Here is a 20,281-nt window from a genome sequence, read left to right on the forward strand (position 1 = left end):
ACAAGCAGGGGCAGGGGAGCAGCAGAGTTAGGAGGGGGAAAGAGAATCTTAAGCAGGCTCTACGCCCAGTGCGGAGCCAGATGTGGACTCGATTGTTACCACCTTGAGATCATGGCCTGAACCAAAAGTGAGAATTGTATATTTAATTGATTGAACTACACAGGCACCCCGATGAACTTTTTAAAGCTTCTTTGCTATTTTATTGTCTCTCTCTTGGCTTTCCCTCCCCATTTTTTGTATTTTTAAGATTTTTTTTTAAGATTTTATTTTTTTAACTAATTCTACACCCGCTGTGGGGCTCAAACTCACAACCCTGAGAGTCGCATGTTCTACCAACTGAGCCAGCCAGGTCCCACTCACTTTTTGTGTTTTTATATATTTAAAATCTTAACCAATAGCATAATCTGTTCCTGGACATCAGTGACATTATAATCTATGTTTCCTTACAGTCAAAGTGCTTGGGGTGGGAGAGGGAAGGAAACTAATATTTATTGAAAGTCTACTTGGTGCTCAATTTTTTCTCTCAACAGCTCTTTGGAGGGGAACATGTAGTTTACAGCCCTAAGGGCATGGGAAAGAGGGACATTGTGGCCTCTGCTCTATACTACACACCAAGCTTTGCGTTAGAAAAGACTTTTATTAAGGGGCACCTGGATGGTTCAGTCATTAAGCTTCTGCCTTCAGCTCAGGTCATGATCCCAGGGTTCTGGGATCGAGCCCCGCATTGGGCTCCCTGCTTGGCAGGAAACCTGCTTCTCCCTCTCCTACTCTCCCTGCTTGTGTTCCCTCTCTTGCTTTGTCTCTCTCTGTCAAAAAATTAAAAAAAAAAAAAAAAAGACTTTTCTTTTTTATTTTTGTAACTAATCTGTGTACCCAGTATGGGGCTTAAACTTACAACCCCAAGATCAAGAGCTATATGCTCTATCAGCTGAAGCGAGGCACTCCTCTAGAAAAGACTTTTAAAACCAGGTCACATAGGGGTGCCTAGGTGGTTCAGTTGGTTAAGCATCCGATTTGATTTCTGCTCAGGTCATGATCTCAAGGTCATGAGATTGAACCCCATGTTGGTTGTGGACTCTGCTTAATATTCTCTCTCACCCTCTGTCCCTCCCCTCTCATTCTCTAAAAATAAATAAATAAATGAAAATAAAAACAGATCATATAATTACCTTACCTGAAATCAAGCAAAGTATGATCCACGCAAATTGCTGACTTCATAAAAATGGTACATTTCTAACCATTTTTCTGCACCATGGAAGCACAAAGTGAAATAATTTGTGGAAAATTAAATTCTTTTGGTGATAATTTTATATGTATTCTGTCATGAGTGTCTTTAAATTGGAAACTCTTAGATCAATATTGAAGTTTATTTGTATTTAAATGAAAATAAAAAGAATCATGAAGACAAGTGGTGGCTTAATCTGTCTTATTTTTGACTTACCCCTTTTTCACTCATATATAGTCTCATATATCCCTTTAAATAATTATTCTGTCATTTTTTTAAAAGATTTTATTTATTTATTTGACAGACAGAGATCACAAGTAGGCAGAGAGGCAGGCAGAGAGAGAGAGAGGAGGAAGCAGGCTCTCCGCGGAGCAGACAGCCCAATGCGGGGCTCGATCCCAGGATCCCGGGATCATGACCTGAGCCGAAGGAAGAGGCTTTAACCCACTGAGCCACCCAGGCACCCCTAAATAATTATTCTGTCATTTTTATGTGTGCATAACAAGTAAATGATTTTTATAATACTTATTTTAGACTCATTAGATAATATCATAAAATGTATCTCATAACATGCATGTAAGTTTTATCTTCATAGAGATAAAATTTGGTGTTTTCTTTTTGTCACATTTTTTAAAAGATTTTATTTATTAAAAAAAGATTTGATATATTTTAGAGAGAGAGAGAGCATACATGGGGGGTGAGGCAGAGGGAGATGGAGAGAGAGAGAATCTCAAGCAGACTCCTCAACCTGATGCAGGGCTCAGTCTCATGACCCTGAATCGTGACCTAAGCCGAAATCAAGAGTCGGACACTCAATTGACTGTGCCACACAGGTCACTTTTTAATTGCATTTGAGTTAACTATGTAAGAAGAAAGGTGTTTATTGACAAATACTAAAATACCTTGTTATGGTTAACTTGGATAAAAATGTCTACTTAAGTATGAGTGAAATTTTATATTCAGAATAAAAAATAGGTCCATGCCTAATATTTAGGATTCTTAAAATTTGTGTTTTAAAAAATCAAATTATTTGAGTTATTGTTTATAAATTATAAGAGTAAAGGTTTTGAGGCTGCTGTTTGCAAGGAGTCCACTAAAAATAACACATGATGAGTGCACAGTGTTATTCTCCATAAACTAAGACACAGTTTGATTGTAATGGTCTGCATATTTTCTTTTTTTGACATTGGCTTGTGAAGTGTTAGTTGACACCTCGATGTAGATTTACGGTTTGAACATTTTGACCTGTTGAAGGTAACTTACAAATCAGGGGGAAGAGTATTCTAAGGCAAATGTAGAGAATTATAAGAATTTTTATGTACTTCATTAAGTTAATGTTTCAGTGCCAGTGTTTCCTATCTTAAACTTCAGATCCGTTGTGGGAATACTTGCAGGTTATACGGCAGTGATTCGAAGAGCAGAACAAAACCGACAACGGCTTGCAGCATTTCGCTAAGTGATAAATCAGCCGAGTTATTAGATCTTAAGCATTCCGTGATCTTGGCTGCATATGCTTACTTGATCTGAACTTAAGTAGTCTTGAAAGGGATTCTGTTTTTAAGGGGAGAATTATTAAAATGATTATTTATTTTGTTCATTTAGTAAAATAAGGAAATGGAAAACAGTTACTTATTTCTGACAGATTCCTGCCTTAATTAGTGGGGCCTCTCTCAGCACTGTAAACTCTGAACCATCAGTTTGGAGACCCAGACTTCGACTTTAAACACTAATCTAATAATAGTAATACCTTTCTAATAACTTATTTCCAGAAACGTACACATTAGTCAACAAAACTCCCTCAGTAATAGCCCAGTATGTTATTTAGGATACTTCTTCTAACAGCTTCTCTTAACAGGAGCCACAAGTACTCGATATATAAATATAAATAAATAAATAAATATATATATATATATATATATATATATGGTTTAATGAATTCGGAGTCTTGAAAAATCCGTGCATATATTGGACATTTATGTTTGGTGAACTGGGGAAGGAAAAGTAACATTGTAAACAAGATGCCTATGGAGTATTTTTAACATATTTGATGGTATGCGTATTGATGTTACAAATCATACAGCACTCTTTGTTTTCTTCCTATTTCTCCTCTGTCTTTAGCTACACAGTCTCATCAGTGGTATTCTTGGGGCCCACCTAATATGCAGTGTAGATTGTGTGCAACCTGTTGGCTCTATTGGAAAAAATACGGAGGCCTGAAAATGCCCACCCAGTCAGAGGAGGAGAAGTTATCACCCAGCCCAACAACAGAGGTATATGAGCGTCAGTCTTTTATGTTGAGAAATGTCCTTGGAAACACAAGTACAGTATAGGATAACTTAAAAGCAAGCAAAGCTGTTTCTTATAACTAAACATAGCACCATCATATTTATGGTGGGCGTGGAGAGAGGGCAGGGACAAATCACTTTTTTTCAGGTATTCAAAATATTGTTCTTGTGTGATTACTCAGACAAAGGAACAAAGTGTGTGGGAAGTGTCAGCCTAAGCAGAGAGTTTACAAATTAGATGTTTTTAATTGCTTTTTTTGAAAACAGTTTGCAACCTTTAAATACTGTCGGAAATATGTCTTACTACATAAAGTAGTAAACAGGAATTGAACGTTTTCCTGCCCCTGGGCTATCATAGGAGGGACAAGAAGGTGGTATGGACTCAGTCTTAAGGCGAACAACAGGTGAAATGTGATTTTGGTAAAATTCTCATAGATTGCAGGTATAAGCACTTAGGTCGACCAAGAGGGAGACTTCTTTTTAAGGGCTAACAGGATCTCAGGACTCCTTCACTATTACAAGAATAAAATAATTAACCCCCTTGGCAGTTTTTTATGATTGTGAAGGTGATTTCAATGTCAATTTAAAAACGAAAGTAGAGGAAGGAGTGCCCTTGTTGTGACGAGCACAGGGTGATGTCTGGAAGTATGGAGTTCCTATATTGTGCACCTGAAAGTAATGTAACACTATATGTTAATGAACTGGAAGTAAAAGAGAAACTTAAAAAACAAAAATGCAGGATAACATACCCTCCCATCCCTACCCAGTTTTTTTCTCTCCCTGCCCTCTTCTCAAAAATGCATAGCTCTAAATTTTCTCCTTTGAGGGGTATGGTGTGAAGTTATAGTTGCTTCAGTGGAAAATGTAAAACTTGCCATTTTGAGGCTGATGCCAGTGGCATTCCATCCTTCACGTGTCTGCCGATGTCTCATTTTGCAGGACCCCCGTGTTAGGAGTCACATGTCTCGCCAGGCCATGCAGGGGATGCCAGTCCGAAACACGGGGAGCCCAAAGTCTGCAGTGAAGACTCGCCAAGCTTTCTTCCTTCACACTACATATTTCACAAAATTTGCTCGTCAGGTCTGCAAAAATACCCTCCGGCTGCGGCAGGCAGCAAGACGGCCGTTTGTTCCTATTAATTATGCTGCCATTAGGGCAGAATGTAAGATGCTTTTAAATTCTTAACCTTATGTGTTGTGCTTTTGACCATTTTCTCTCCTTGCCTATCTCTCTCTTTTGTTTGTTTTTTTGTTTTGTTTTTGTTTTTGTTGGCAATAAACATAAGTTCTTGTGTACAGCCTTTTATTTGGTTTATTTTTTTAACATTGTTTTTGTCTGCTGCCATTTGTATCATGCCAACCTAAAAGGGAGACACTGGAAGTCCCTCTGCAGAGTGGACAGCGCTCAGCAGAGAAACGGGGGGAGGCACTTTTGTCCAGGGAGGTCTTGCCCGGGTGGGATTGCCCGAGTACCCTTCCGAGAAGGCACTCTGACCTGTAAGGTCGTGCCGCGTTGTAACCCCAAAGGACGGTGTCCCGGTGAAGCCCCAGAGATGAGACATGCAGTCTGCATGGCCTCATTGGGTTTGAATAAAATTTGCCAATTTACATCCATTAGAAATTGCATGTCTTTGTAAATCTCTCATTTTCCCATGAACCGTTTACAGTCGTACAATATTATGGAAATTCACAGGGCTTCATAACAAACATGATTGTGGACATTATTGGAAGATGGAGCAAATTATGAATGGATTTTAGTGCCTTTGGGTGACTTTTCTGAAAATACGTATTTAGTTTTTAGAGGCTAGTGACCAAATTTATGGTTGAGCATTCTTCCTATTTGTCCGATTTGGTTTCCATTTCATAATCATACATATACTACTGCATACCATGTACATGACTGTTCCTGTCATTTCCAACATGCTCAGTCTTGCTTATGTTTCATTTTTTTCTCGTTAGAACGAAGGTCATGTGTATCAGTGAATTGTGGGTGGTTCTGCTATTACCACGTACCCCTAAAATTTATCCATACTTCGTGTGCCAGCTCTGATTCTAGTCTTGCCATTTTAGTTGCAGGCCAGGTGGCCAAGTTAGAGCCATGCAACTTTCTCCCTTAAAGGATGAGCAAATTTGCTGTCTGGCTTAACGGATAGGAAACCTTACAGACATTTAATAGATGCTCCTTCTTTGTGAGGAAAAAAATTTCTTGTTATGGGATGTTCCATTTTGATTTAAGAAGGGTATCCATATAAGGAGTGATAACTGAAAATCATTTTTTGTTCCATAAGATGATTTTCAGTAGAACCGTTGAAAGGCTTTACGACTTACGGGTAAAAGCTTTATAAGGAGAAGAAAAGTGCTTCGTAAAGAGGGTGGAAAATGGCACTGTTCTCTGAGTCCCGTGGAGGGGAATTTAGCTCCATCAGACTCATGTGTGTTTGGAGCTTAGGCTGATACTGATATTTCACGCTAGCATCTCTGAGTGCATGGATTTATGCTCTTACCATTTTCTTAACCATTTTAAGGAACTGGAAAATATTTGCTTTCATCCAGACTGCTTAGCTGATTTAAAACACATTGATATAGTTTCTTAACTAAACAGGATAATAAAACATATGAGAAAGAAAATTGAGTGAAATTCTTCCATTAAAATTGGCCAGGATCCAGTATCATCTTTGTTCCTATGAATGGAAAAGAAATCATCACCAACTATATTGGCAGCTGAGGAAGCTTCTGTTTCCCATGGCTCCTCTGTTAGTTTCTCAGTTAAAATGCAAATTGCCTTTATTTTTTTTATTCTTCAATGAAGTGTATTTTACTGTTACCTCATTTTATGTATTATTCCTCAATTGAAAAGCCATACTACTAAAAGGGGAGGTCAAAGTTAAGTTACATGTGTTTTATTTCTATACTCAAATAGCTATAATAATAATAATAATAATAATAATAAAAGAACAGAGTCATTTGGTGTGATGAGATTCAAGGAGCATATTTTATTTTACATTTTCCTTTTTTGGTCAAGTTACATATGGAATCACATTCTCAATTTTACCTTGAAATTTAGAATTACAAAGTGTCAGCAGCCATCTACTGTTTTATTTTTGTTTTTTTCCCAGACAAGGAACTAATAAACTCTTTTAGCATCTAATTGATTCTTACATCATCTTCTCCAGTCTTATATGTACCTCTTCAACAGATCCCTTGATCTTGGAGAAGATAAACCTTTAATAATTTGATATCCATAGGCAACTGTGTCTGTGGTCCAGCAGGAAAGCATAGGTGTATTGCTTTTAGTAAGCTTTCCTTGGTTTCTAAAGGGCGATGGTGACCCCCATCCCTCCTCAAAAAAGTTAATCCCTGTGATGCAGTGTGAGTCTACGTTCAAATGAGATGAAAGCAGAAGATAGGGATGGATGGTTCAAGAGCTCTGATTGATGCCTTTTAGAGTAATCCTTCATAATATTCAGGAAGATCAATAGTTTTCCCTGTAAACTTGAAAGTTCTAAGCACCGTAGAAGCTGACCCCTTCCACGGCTTCTGGCCTTGGCAGCACCATCACAATCAGTGTCGTAGCCAGAGTTCACAGGATGACAGACTGTGCGAGAGTGAGGGAAAGAGCTAAGGAGACAAATTCTCAGACGGTGCAGAGCATAGTGGTAACTGAGTGCTTGGCTTACAAGTTGATTCTTTTAGAGGACATTTGGGGCAGGGGGTTATTACAACAGTACTCTTCTGGTCTTTTATTTCTGTTAAGAAAATGGTATTAAAACAGAGTGAAAGGGGGAAATTTTTGTAGACCCATGAAGTATCACAGAGAAGACATAAGAACAAAAAATATCCCTGGGAAGGGAAGCTGGGAAGCTGAGGCAAAGGAGTGAGATGGGAAGGAGACTCCCCCCCCCCCCCCGTTTATTCTTTTAAACTTTTTCAGTTTTGAGCCATGGGAATACGTTTCTTTCTTTTTTTTTTTTTTAAGTTTAATATGATTTTATTTTATGTATTGGAAGCATGAGCAGTAGGGACGGACAGAGGGAGAGGGAGAAACAGATTCCCCACTGAACAGGGAGCCTGATGTCGGGCTTGATCCCAGGATTCTGGGATCATGACTGGAGCCAAACAGATGCTTACCCGACTGAGCCACCCAGGTGCCCCGAGAATACATTTCTTTTTTTTTTTTTTTTTTTATTTATTTATTTGAGAGATACAGTGAGAGAGAGCATGAGAGGCGAGAAGGTCAGAGGGAGAAGCAGACTCCCCATGGAGCTGGGAGCCCGATGCGGGACGCGATCCCAGGACTCCGGGACCGTGACCTGAGCCGAAGGCAGTTGTCCAACCAACTGAGCCACCCAGGCGCCCCCGAGAATACATTTCTTATTTTAAAAAATAATTTTAAAAACTTAAGTATATAGCTAGACCAATGTGTTGAAAAATAAGTATATCCAAGAAATACAAATATATATATATATAGAGAGAGAGAGAAGGTGATTTTTTAAAACCAAATTCCCCAAACTTCTATTTGTTTTAATAATACGCCTTTATATGTAAATATATAAGTCCACTACACTAATGAATAACATCAGTACAATGCCTGAGCCTGTTCTACCATGGAGATAGTGCTTATTAAACAGAAAGATATTGTGTCCTTGACACAATTTGCAGACCGATAGCATGGGTTGTCAAGTCTCAGACAGCCTGTCTCTTCTCCCCCAGTCCTTGGTAAGAAAGTCATGGTGTGTTAATGGTGTTCTTTTCCTTGGTTCTTGCCATCAGACATGACCACTGAGCTTCCTGAGGACTTTGTCAAACATCTGTACGATCACCCATCACCTCATGAGCACAGGGTTACCATTTGGGATTCAGGAACCTCAGAAACTGAGGTTGAGTGGAAGTGGGTATGTTCACAGGACTCCGTAAATGAAGCCAAAGTCCCTGGAGAAGTGGGTCCCAGTGACTGACCTGTCACCTCTGTAGCTTGCATGGGTGACTCTGGTTTCTGAGTTGAATGACCTAGTATGCAGTTCCTCACATGGCACCTGGAGCCACATTTTTCTGTTTGAAGATGCTGATTAGCTTTGGAAGTATCCCAAGGGCCTGCATTCAGAAGCTTTAAAATAGAAGTTTTCCTAGAGATGTCTCAGCAGAAGTTAACTATTAATATTAATAATTGTATAAAGTTGTGTGAAATTTTAAGCTCTAGTGTTAGGTGTGAACAGGTTTGGTTTGGGTATTTTGGGTAGTTTGTTTTGAATAAAAATTCATTTTTGACTGGACACTTTAAATTTTTCTAAGGAGACAAAAGCAGCTACAGATCATATTACCATTCCCCTTTATACCATCTTCAGAGGTAACCATTGTCATCCTGTCTAAAGTATCCAGAGATCCTCTATCTATACCAGTCAAGTAGGTGTATTCTTTTTTTGTTGTTGTTTTAATACAGCTGTTAATGTCCACACTGTTCTGCACCTTGCTTCTTTAGTTAACAGATCTCAGAGGCCCCTCCATACCAGTACCCTGGGAGCTGCCTCCTTTTCTTATCAGCTGCGTAATAATCTGTTTTATACTTTCATTCCTGACTAAACAGATTTTTAGGTGATTTCCGGTCTTCTCTATTACATGTAATGTCGCAACAAATACCATTATACAGATAGCATTTCATATTGATGTGTGAAATGTATGGGTGGGTCACAAGACAGACCCCTAAACATAAAATAGCTGGATCAAGGAACATGAGTTTGGAATTTTAATAGTCACTACCCAGTTAGTTACCCTTAGAAAAACCACGATTTGCGCTCCCATCCCCAACGTTTAGGGAATGCCTATTTCTCTAGAACCTTGCCAGCAGTGTTCTCCATCTTTGAAACCCTTGACTAGTTGACAGATGACCTGTAAGTTATATTAGTTTCATTTCTCATTTTGAATGAGATAGAAGTCTTTGCATATATTTGAAAACCATTTGTTTTTCCCTTTCTGTCAGCTGTTTTTGCCCCTGGCCTGTTTTCTATGAGAAGTCTTACTGACTTGTGAGAACTTTTTATATTTTAAGGACATTAGCTCTTGATCTGTGATACACAGTGCAAATATTTCCCCCATTTTGCCTTTGACTTTGTTTATGATGTATTTGTCAAGCAGGTTTTTTTAAAAACATAGTTGAATTTATTATTTTTTTAAAAGATTTATTTATTTTGAGGGGGAGGGGAAGAGGGAAAGAGAATCTCAGTCAGAGCCCCCGCTGATCGTGGAGCCCAACACGTGGGCTGGATCCCACGACCCTGAGATCATGACCTGAGCAGAAACCAAGAATCAGATACTTAACTGACTGAGCCACCCAGGTGCCCCCACTCTGATTTTCTCTCTCTCTCTCTCTTTTTTTATAATGGCACCTGGATTTTGTGTCTTTAGAAATTCCTTTGCAATTCCTTGAAGAAAACTCTACGGGTGGTTCTATTTTGATGGCAATCTTGGAAGCCCATGTGAATGTTTTTGTGAATTTTTATTCAGTGTGTACTTTTTGCAGTTTTTCTATTTTATTCCCACACACACATATTTGCAAAACATTTTAGAAAAAATGGCTGTGAGTTGCAATGAAAGCAGCAGTGTTTTTCCAGGTTTACCTCAAGGAGCTGTACTCTAGGAAGCCAAAGAAATGTGCCTGTGTGCAGTCAAATGACTTGGGTGAGATGCTCATGTTCTCCCTTTTCCTGGGCAGATTTTGATTCCTTCTGGGTTCTTGGGGCATCTCACAGGTTGCTTGCCTCATCTGTGCACTTTTGATGCATACTAATGAATTATCTCTGTCCAAATAGAGGTAGGTGAATAAATTGACTGATAAGTGGCACCATTGGCCTGCTCTTGAGGGCCGACCAAGATTCTGTTGAATCAGCTCAATTGGACCTGATGATCCCACGTGTATGATCATTCCGCCAGGGCAGAAGGTATTTTTCCCATGCATATTCAGTGCATTTCATGGAATAGATGCAATTTTTATATTCAACAGTGACTAGGTAGGCTTAGCACTTTCTGTCCCAACTTCCTCATAGCGGAGACTGATCATTCTTGCCCCCAACTACTTTAAAATGTAACGGGGACTAGTGATGCTTCTAAAGAACTTTGATCGGGGCGCCTGGGTGTCTCAGTGGGTTAAAGCCTCTGCCTTCTGCTCAGGTCATGATCTCAGGGTCCTGGGATCAAGCCCCACATCAGGCTCTCTGCTCAGCAGGGAGCCTGCTTCCCCCTCTCTTTCTGCCTGCCTCTCTGCCTGCTTGAGATCTCTGTCTGTTGAATAAACAAAATCTTAAAAAAAATAAAGAGCTTTGATCGCCCACTCAGGTGCTCTATAAACTGTTCCTTGGAACATCACATAATTAATGCTACTGATTTAATGAGAAATTAAGAGCAGATTATATGGTTTAAAACGAACTATCTTTGGGTATTGTGTTGGTGACCCTTTGATAGACTCCCTTTTGTTGATTCTTGTCAGGGTGATAGTTCTAGGGGAGCCCATCAATTGTAACCACATTGACAGTTTTCCTTTGGGCTTTATTAACTGGAATAAAATGCAAAGTTAATCTTATTACTAGTGGGGCGCCTGGGTGGCTCAGTGGGTTAAGCCTCTACCTTGGGCTCAGGCTATGATCTCAGGGTCCTGGGATCAAGCCCCACATCAGGCTCTCTGCTCAATGGGGAGCCTGCTTCCTCCTCTCTCTCTACCTACCTCTCTGCCTACTTGTGATCTCTCTCTCTCTCTCTCTGTCAAATAAATAAATAAAAATCGTAAAAAAAAAATCTTATTACTAGTACTACAATGGTTGCCTTTGTCCAGAACATTGAGGAAATACAAGCTGATTCAAGCTTTCTCTTATTAATAGAAAGGACAGAATTTTCTCTTGTCCTTATCATAAGTAGAATTAGTAATATGAGGAAGGAATTATTTAGTATCCACTCACAGCAATCTGGCAGGGGTTTGATTTGTCTTGCTTTTTAAAGTTTGTTTAGATTACTCCTCCAAAATATGCTCGGTATATTTCTTCCTTTATCTTCACTGTTATTCAACAACAGGTGAAAAGCTGCACATCTCAGTAATTTTTTTTTTTTCCCAAAGGAAATCAGTTGAGTAAGGAGGAAAAGAAATCAAATCATTTATAGTTGTCCAGGGTTATATAATAATTAGCCAGTGCTTAGGATACATATTCTGGTTCCTATTATCTGAGGCTCCCTGCAGTGTGTGTCTTGTTTATTTTAGATGTTTTCTTTCAAATGCTATTTTCCCCACTTCTTTCTGTTTAATAGTTAATAGTTAAAATAGTTTCCTTGGTGAAAGAGTGGGCTAGAACTTACAAAAGAGTCAATTTTTAATTTTCAGTGATTTATGGTTCCAGATTGAATTGTATATTTTAACACTAACAGTGCAGAGAGAATTCCTATGGATGTCAGGAAATTTCCTGTATGTACACCTAGAAATATGGTCTCACCACAGAAAACCAGTAGGGCATTTTTGTCAAGTATTGGAAGGTGGGGAAAAGGCATACATGGAGCAAAATAAAATATGCTAAAACTACTCTGTAAGTTTTATGACTATATCTGCAGATTTAAAAAACATTCCAATACATTTTTTTTTTCCTTCCCGCAAACTCTATTTTTGTAACTTAGCTCCTTGGTATGAGAGCAGCCCTGTTCCACATCTACTCTTCCATCCTAATGACAACTAATTAAAACGCAGAGAGTGTGAGTGTTGTATGCCTTATGTTTCTCTGTCAGAAGTGTCTTATGGTAGGGTATGAGGAGTGTGAGGTGAACTTTATGAACACTAACAGCCGTTCCCACAGTATTTTACTGTTCTGACTACGTAAGGGCAACCTTTTAAAGCTCAGGACCGCTGCCATCATAGTAGGACATGAAGGATGGCAAGCAAGTGATAAAACCGATGACCCATGTTTACTCTGGTGAGGAAGATGAAGACAACAAGATAGATGAAGACTTCTGAGTAGTCAGGGATGGCCAACTGTGCTGCCTTTGTCTGCTTTGTCATTTTTGCCTTCTATGCCTGCCCGGTTAATCTTACATTAGGACTGATTTCACTCATTCCACGTGGAAGTTTTTCTAGTCTGAGGAAGCTATGCCATGGCTAGGAAGGAAGCATATATCCACTGTTCTTCAGACGGACACACATAGGAAGCAAGCACGTGTGTATAAGATGTGTGTTAGCGGCACTCACGAGGCTTTAAAGCAAGCGTTCTCCAGGTACCTCCTTCATTCAGTAATTTGGAATCAGAACTAGGAACGATTTTCCCACACCCCCCAGGAAATGATGCAGAAGTCTGGTGGATATTTCACACTGTCTTCCACGGGTACCTTTTGTCTCTGCAGTGTGTGTAGAACAGGTAGCGAAATCAGCCTCATTGGTTGTCTCCATGTTTCCTTCTCTCCTCAGATGCAGACAGACATGCCGAGCTATCTGGAAGTCCACTGAAAAGCAAAAGCACTAGGAAACCTTTGGCATGTATCATTGGGTATTTAGGTGGGTATTTTCTAATAGAAGGAAAATTTCAAAGAACAATTTTTGTATCTTATAAATATCTGGCTACTCTAAATCAAGAAACGAAATCTTAAACTAAATCTTAGCCTTTCAAGTAGCTGAAATTGGATGCTTTCACATGTATAATCAATTTATTTTGTTTTAGAAGCTTTTATTTGTTATTACCAAAACATATACACATACCATATATACAAGGTTATGGGTATGCTTACTTTTCAAAAAAAAAACCAATAAAAAATGTAAAGTATATTTATGGATATAAATACAGTTTGAGCAAAAAGAGGAAAATAAGAATCACTAGATTATTATAAGATGAATATTCTTAATGTTTTGATTCAGATATTTCCACTTGGCTTTTAATGAGATAAAACTCGTTCCAATCTAACTTAAAAAAATATTTATAGTTTTGATGTTCCAATTAAGGTTATTTTGAAAGGGGAACATTTGTATTGCTTTCTGGTTTTTACCATCTTATTTAACTTGGAATTTGCCAAAGATAATGACTCTGTATCTGTGTTGAAATATCACCATTAAGAAGAGTATTTTAAAAAATGACTAGGCAATAACACTTTTTTTGGTTTTTGCAAAGTTTTAAGATAATTTACAAAATAATCATTCCTAAAATGGTTCCTGATCTACCTGGAAGCTACACTGACATGTTTTTAGTGCTTCTAATATACTTGCTTTTTCATTTTCTGGGTAAAAGTGAGAGGTGTACTCAAAGTTGCAATTGAACCTTATTGCTCTGTCAGAAAGATACACAGTTATGAAGTGTTCAGACTCTAGACACACTTAAATATTAAAGCGTATCCTTGAACTTGGTATATTATCTGGTCTTCATCAGAGTATCCAAAAATCAGAAACTCACAGCTCCCTCTTTGATTTTATTTGGTCACCTGATTTCTCGTTTTATTTTCCAGGGCCTAAAGAGTTGCTTTGATAGCTCCTAGAATATTCCCTCATTATCATAGGCATGTCATAGGTATGTCATGGTGACCAAGTCCTTGAAGTCTGCTATCTGTATTCCCTTGCAGGACCTAATCCTACAAAGCCCCTTCCCACCATGCAAGGACAAGTCTCTGATCATAAGAAATAGAATATAACATCACATATTAGTCAGTCATTCTATGGATAATTGTGTGTTTCTCCTGCAGACAAATTGGTCTCTGTGCCTTCCTGGTAAGCCCAAAGCTGTGCTATTCTTACCCTAGCTGAACCACATCCCCACCTAACATATTTCTGAGTATTTACTATGTACAAGACACTATGCTAAGTGATTTGGAGGAACACCAAGATGAATTTAGACTTTGCCCTCAAAAGTTTTAGTCCAGTGGGGAAGGCACACAGGTAAGGACTATTAAGCAAAGGATTAGCTCCTATAGAAGAATGAGAGGTAATATTGGACACTTGAAAGAAAGAAGAGTTATTTCTGATGAGATTTGGGGCAGCCTACATGGAGAAAACAGTATTTGATCTCACCCTTGAACAATAAGTAGTATTTAAATAGATAGAAAAATAGAAAAACAATATTTTTCCCTTTATGAGACCAAGAGAACTTGATGAACAAAGGCTTTCCTGAGTCCAAAGGCTGGTAGTCTGGTTTGGGTGGAGTGTAGTGTGGAGGTTCTAATGAAAAAATGGGGCTGGCAAAGTTTCAGTCCCATGTTGGAAAAAAAATATCATCACTGTGTATTGGTTAGCACTTGGTCTGTTCCTAAATTCTGGCAACTGTAGATTTTTGACCAGACTAAGTTATAGTAATTCTAACAATCCTAACAGCCTTTCCTAAATTTCGGGCAATGAGGCGGCTACCCTGGCCCTCCCCTGAGAAGACAGGGCGGCTCGTGCACAGGTGGTGGCTCCGAATCAGGGAGCAGCCTTGGCTTTGGCCAAGACAGTGCCCAGTAACAGTAACAGACTGAGCTCCTGAACTCCAGTTCCTGCAGACTGCAATTTCTGCCCATCTGCTTTATCCAAAAAGTGCAAGTAATTCTAGGCTATGTGGCTGACAACAGCAACTTCATGTAAACACACATCCCACATGCACATCACCATTCTGTGATAGATCCTCCATCAAAGCTTTTCTTCTACTACCTCTTGAGTCTAGAATTTGGAGTTTGGTGTCAGGTCACAGCTACATCAAAACGTTCTGGACTGGGAGTGATGAACCCTGGCCCTGTACCCTCCTCGCAGAGCCAGAGGAAGAATCCTGCTTTCCAGAAATCTCTCACACCCAAGACCTGCTGCATTCTCCATTTCTGGTCTGATAGAGCACTGAGTTTGTTTTCTCGGAGGCTACTTCTCCAGATAACCTTCCGATTTCTAAAACCTTGAAGACTTAGCTGCCTTATTCCCATAGTAAATCTGGGCTTTAGCGACCCTCTGAAGTGCAAGTGGCATTTTTTGTTGTTGCTTTCGTTGCTTGTCTCCCCAACGGTGAAGCTCAGAGCTCAGCAGAGGAAGCAGCAGCTCACTTTTGATAAGTAAAGCCATGGTAACAGCACTTGAAGCTGATTCATTATGCAAGTCCTTGGGAAAACAGGCTGGGGCATAAGGAACTGACTCTCAAGCTCATTAAGAAGTAAGATGTGTGCTTATTAGGCAATGTAAGTGCGCACAGAGGTTTTTAATACCATGTTCTGAGTTGAGAAACATTTTCTCCCCCTGCCAGAGATCCATCCTTCGAAGAAACCTAATGTAATTCGAACTACGCCAAGCCTGCAGACCCCCACTACCAAGCGGATGCTAGCCACCCCGAATCACACGTCTCTGAGCATTTTGGGGAAAAGAAACTACAGTCATCACAATGGCCTGGATGGTATGTAAGCCCAGGAATCCTGGGGGCTGAGCTCGTAGGCCAGGGCCCCTCTACCCTTGTCCACTCAGAGCATGTCCTCTGCCCAATCCAAGACGTGTAGCAAACAGGTTCTTCTACCCTCTCATTGAACTGAACGTGCGGTGAGGGGGTAAGAGGGAAGGCTGCTGTGTGTCGCGATGAAGACATTTTGCCAAGTGATACGACCTCACCTTCTCAGAAGGGACCTTTTGGCCCACATTCCCTGTGAGGAGGCATGTGTGGAGAGGAGGTCTGTATTTATCAGGTTGTCTCTGCTGGGTGATAATGTGTTTGCTGGATGCCCGCTCACTGCTCATTTATGTTTTCTTGAGCAGAAGGGACAATTTCACCTTACGTCTGAGGCGGCATGCTCTCTGGGCGGTCTTCAGTGTTCTGTGGATCATTTTGGATTTGGCATCTGTTCCTTACCTCCTTCATCTTATAAGATTTTTTTTTAATTGCTCAAGAGTGCTACAGGTCATGAAGGGAATTGCCTGGGTGATGTCTTAAATACAGAAATAATAATTTGTTTGAAATAGGAAAGCTGAGAAATATCACCTCTTGTCCCAAGTACTTCCCTTGGGATTGGGTCACATAATGACTCTTCAGGTGGAATTGAATTATCTTCCCATTTGGACTATAAACACAAGCATAATAAATCATCCAGGCAGTATATATTGTCCATTTCAATAGGCCTAGGATTTGAAGCTGTCTTGGTGGTTTAAATGTTGGCATTTATTTATGAGTAAAACTCTCTCCAGGCTTTTCATGTCTTCAGGGCCTCTGAATTCCTTCAGTGACAGTAAATTACTTATAATGAGGCCCTAGAGCAAGGATGTGAAATGGACCTCCTAATAATACTTTCCCATGGTGGTTTTCCTTCCATATGACTTTTCATGGTCATAGTGATGTCAAAATGAATAAACAATTGAGGGCGAAGAATTAAATTTGCATGTATGGGATATCAGTGTTGTTACAGATATGGCTTTCAAGAATTTAGCTACACAGTAGTCTTGCAGAAATACTTCTTTGCTAACAAGGACATGACATTGGCCATCCTTGCCACAATACATCCGATATCTAGACAATAGAAGATTAAGGACAGATTGTGTCAAAACTTCTGAATTTCTAGACTGGATTTCTTCCCAGCTTTTCCTTGCCCACAGCCTGGGGCTTTTAGATTCAGGCTTAAATGGAATCAGGAATCTTTCTTTTCCATGTCATCACCTCCCTGGTCTCTGGAGGTCTGTACTGTCCAACCGCAGGAAACAGAAATAAAGTCCTGGTTTATACATATACACGTACAATACACACGTTAGGGTAAGGTGTGACTACAGTTGGAAGAGCAGCTCTCTACTATCTCTTTCCACTTGTGCCCTATGGTCACAGTCACTCCAGGCCCCAGTCCTAGCTCCACAGGACAGCTTGCCTTGCTCTTTCATCACAAGTACCTATCCTCAGAATTTCTAAAAAAAAAAAAAAAAAAAAAAAAAAAAAAAAAAGCCACCTCACGGTGTCCCCTCTCTAGGGCTGTTTGTCTCATTTCCTTCTAAAGATTGTTGCTGCAAGGTCATTGCTTCTCTGCTCCGAATGGGAGGAGTGGCCAGGGCAGGCAGTGAATCTCTGGGATTATGCTAACGGAGACCTTCAAACTTGTTGAGGAAAAGACATCCATCTCATTTTCTGAAGAGACTTAGGGGTTGAAACACCCCTTTGGGGTGGGGTCTGGGTGGCTCAGTTGGTTGGGCATCTGTCTGCCTTCAGCTCGGGTCATGATTCCAGGGTCCTGGGATTGATGCCCGTAGCAGGCTCCCTGCTCAGCGGGGAGTCTGCTTCTCCCTCTGCCTCTGCCATTCCCCCCGCCCCCCAATTCTCTCTCTCTCTCTCTCAAATAAATAAATTAAAAGAAAGAGAGCGAGAGAGGAAGGGAAGGCGGGAGGGAGGAAGGAAGGAAGGAAGAAAGAAAAACCTTTTTCTTCACACCCTTTTGTCTTTGCTCTCCTGGCTTGGTATGGAGAGGAAGGCTGATGACATGTTACCTTCCCTGTGTCATCTCATTTGATTCACATGACAGAAGGTTCTAGGACGTCAGGGAATTTAACTGTTTTCATAACATTGTATTTCTCCTGCTTAACACAGTGCCTGGAACTTAGTAGGTGCTTGATGTTATGAGTCAGCAAAGTAGAAAGCAGAGAAATTACAGCTAATTTAACTTAAGAAGTCAATAGGGCAGGTATTGGAGGACAGGAGAGGTGAACAGGAACGTGGTGCGGGGCACAGGAAGCGGCCGCCATCCCCAAGGTTGGGGATGAAGTCCTGGGGGTTCTTCCTTTTGCCGGAGGCTCAAGGAGGCGGGAGGAGCGAGAACGGAGGCCCCTGAAGAAAGGCGCTGCTGGCAGGTGCAGGTTTCTTTCAGGGGTGACGAGGCTGGTTCCGGAGCGAGAGGGAAAGCGGGGAACGGAATAAGCATCAGAGGGCGGTGAGGCTGAGGGAGAACAGGACAGAGGGAAGGGTCCTCTCCGCCCTCCTGCCGTGCCGGCTCCCTCTGGCGCCCCCTGCTGGCGCATCAGGGAGCCGTATGGCCGAAGAGCCAGTGCGTCTGCAGGGTCCCAGCCCCCGCATCGCCCAGGCTGAGTTTAGATGGATGGTTGCGGGGCTGAGAGACCAATGTGATGGAAACACACACTGCAGAACATGTTCCCACTTCTGTATTCCCGGTGGAGCTTTTCCTTGGGATCGGGTCTGTTTCTTACTTCCTCGGGATATAGGATCCAGACTAAACCTGAGTTTCTAAGGTGAACTCAAAGGACTAGAAAAAAAATATTAGGCTGATAGTGAGTTTTCATGGGATAGTCAATACCGTCATTTACTGGAATTGATGAATACAAATTCATGGAAAAGCCTCGCCCTGTGTGATCCAGTCATAACATCAATTAGCGTTGCTACTTAATTATCAACATGTCCAACAGACAAGCACACCAAACAGGATGTTGATGGACAGAACCAATTTAGCTGGAAAGAAAATCTGATTGTGCGGAAATATCCAGGTCTCTCGGCTTTAGGGCTTCCTGTCCCCTTCTCAGTGGTTCGCCCCCTGCACTCAGCCTCTACCTCCAGTTGGAGGTTCGCAATGATGGGAAAAGAGGCTCTGGATTCCTGTTGGTAGAAAGGATTTTTACCTGACGTTTTAAAAAAAAAATAATGGACACATTCTTATCATCTTCCTCAAAGTCACTGACTTTCATCTGGTCCTGGCCCCTTCCTGGTGGTTGGGAGTCAGACCTCTGTGTCCTCTGTTAAGTGTAACCCACAGCCCCGGGCCACACATACCCCTTTGTGACAGCCCTACTGGAACTTAAGCTCCGAAGGTGAAAACAGAATCTACTTACATACGAGGCCTCATTATTTGGGGTCAGTAATGACAGGAAAAATGAAATTTCAAAACAGAGATCTACTTAGTCCCTTACCAGTCCCCTACGCCTTATTCTTTCCTGTCAAGCTATGGGTCCACTGATGTGCCACATGCTGTCATGTGCCTTCCAAATCCTGTCTCCTTTTCTGACTCACGGATGCTTTGACGATGTTCTTATTGCCAGCAAACCAAGAACCTACCGCATTTGACGCATTTGGTTGACTCTGTGTGTCTGTGGATAGCAAAGGCCCTGAGATCAATGGGGATAGGAGAGCAATTACTGGAAGGTATTTCCGTGTCTGAGAGCCCAAGAGAGAGGGCAGCAGGGGAAATGGAATTTATCTGTGCCATGGGGGAAAAAAAGTACCTCCCAGTGTTTGGAATCAGGTGGGATTAACTGCCAACTTCTCTGATTACTTCCTGTGTGGCCTTGGGGTGAATCACTTAATTTCTTTAAACCTGTTTTCTCCTCTGTAAAGTACAAATTTCATTTGCCTTAATGGAGTTGTGATAATGGTTAAAAATATTTCACCTACTTTAGACCACTTAATCTCCCAAACTCCCTATGAGGTATGTGTTACAACCTGCATTTTAATAGTGAAAAAAAACCCAAGCCCAAAGAGGTTAAGGGATTTGCTTACAGCCACTCTGCTAACTAACAGCAGAGATGAGATTTCAGCTCCTATCCAGAGTTGTTTCCAACAGGTGAATAAGGACCCAGATTTGTGTGCTGAGTGCAGCAAGTACCTGGGAGACATTTATGTTTTCTGTGTTTTGGAGATGGGTGTGTGTTTGGAAATACAGAGAGGAACATAGCAGGTATTTTTCTGTGCTTAGCCTGTGAGTTGTAAGCCAGCGTTGTCTGATTAAAGCTGTCCTTCCATTTCCTGCCTCTCTGAAGCTCTTCTGTCCATAGCGCACCCCCTACTTTTTTGGAATGGAGAGCATAAGAACTTTATTAGTGTCAGAGAAAGGGGAGGAAAAAAGAAATA

At 40.8% G+C, this 20,281-nt stretch overlaps 1 protein-coding gene across 5 annotated transcripts in view; it reads left to right on the top strand.

Annotated features, from left to right (window-relative positions):
* The window catches only part of MTA3 (metastasis associated 1 family member 3), a 163,180-nt gene that overhangs the window by 129,201 nt on the left and 13,698 nt on the right, over positions 1 to 20,281 (top strand). For 4 of the 5 annotated variants that reach the window (XM_082743289.1, XM_082743292.1, XM_082743291.1 and 1 more), the window contains exons 13-16: positions 3,344 to 3,495; positions 4,450 to 4,672; positions 12,937 to 13,023; positions 15,713 to 15,859. In XM_082743289.1, the coding sequence (XP_082599415.1) occupies positions 3,344 to 3,495; positions 4,450 to 4,672; positions 12,937 to 13,023; positions 15,713 to 15,859 (609 nt within the window). Of the gene's footprint in view, positions 1 to 3,343; positions 3,496 to 4,449; positions 4,808 to 12,936; positions 13,024 to 15,712; positions 15,860 to 20,281 lie in introns of those variants that run through there. The other variant, XM_082743293.1, reaches the window with a different exon arrangement.

This window comes from Mustela nivalis (assembly GCF_964662115.1).
Source record: "Mustela nivalis genome assembly, chromosome: 8".
Classification (NCBI taxonomy): Eukaryota; Metazoa; Chordata; class Mammalia; order Carnivora; family Mustelidae; genus Mustela; species Mustela nivalis.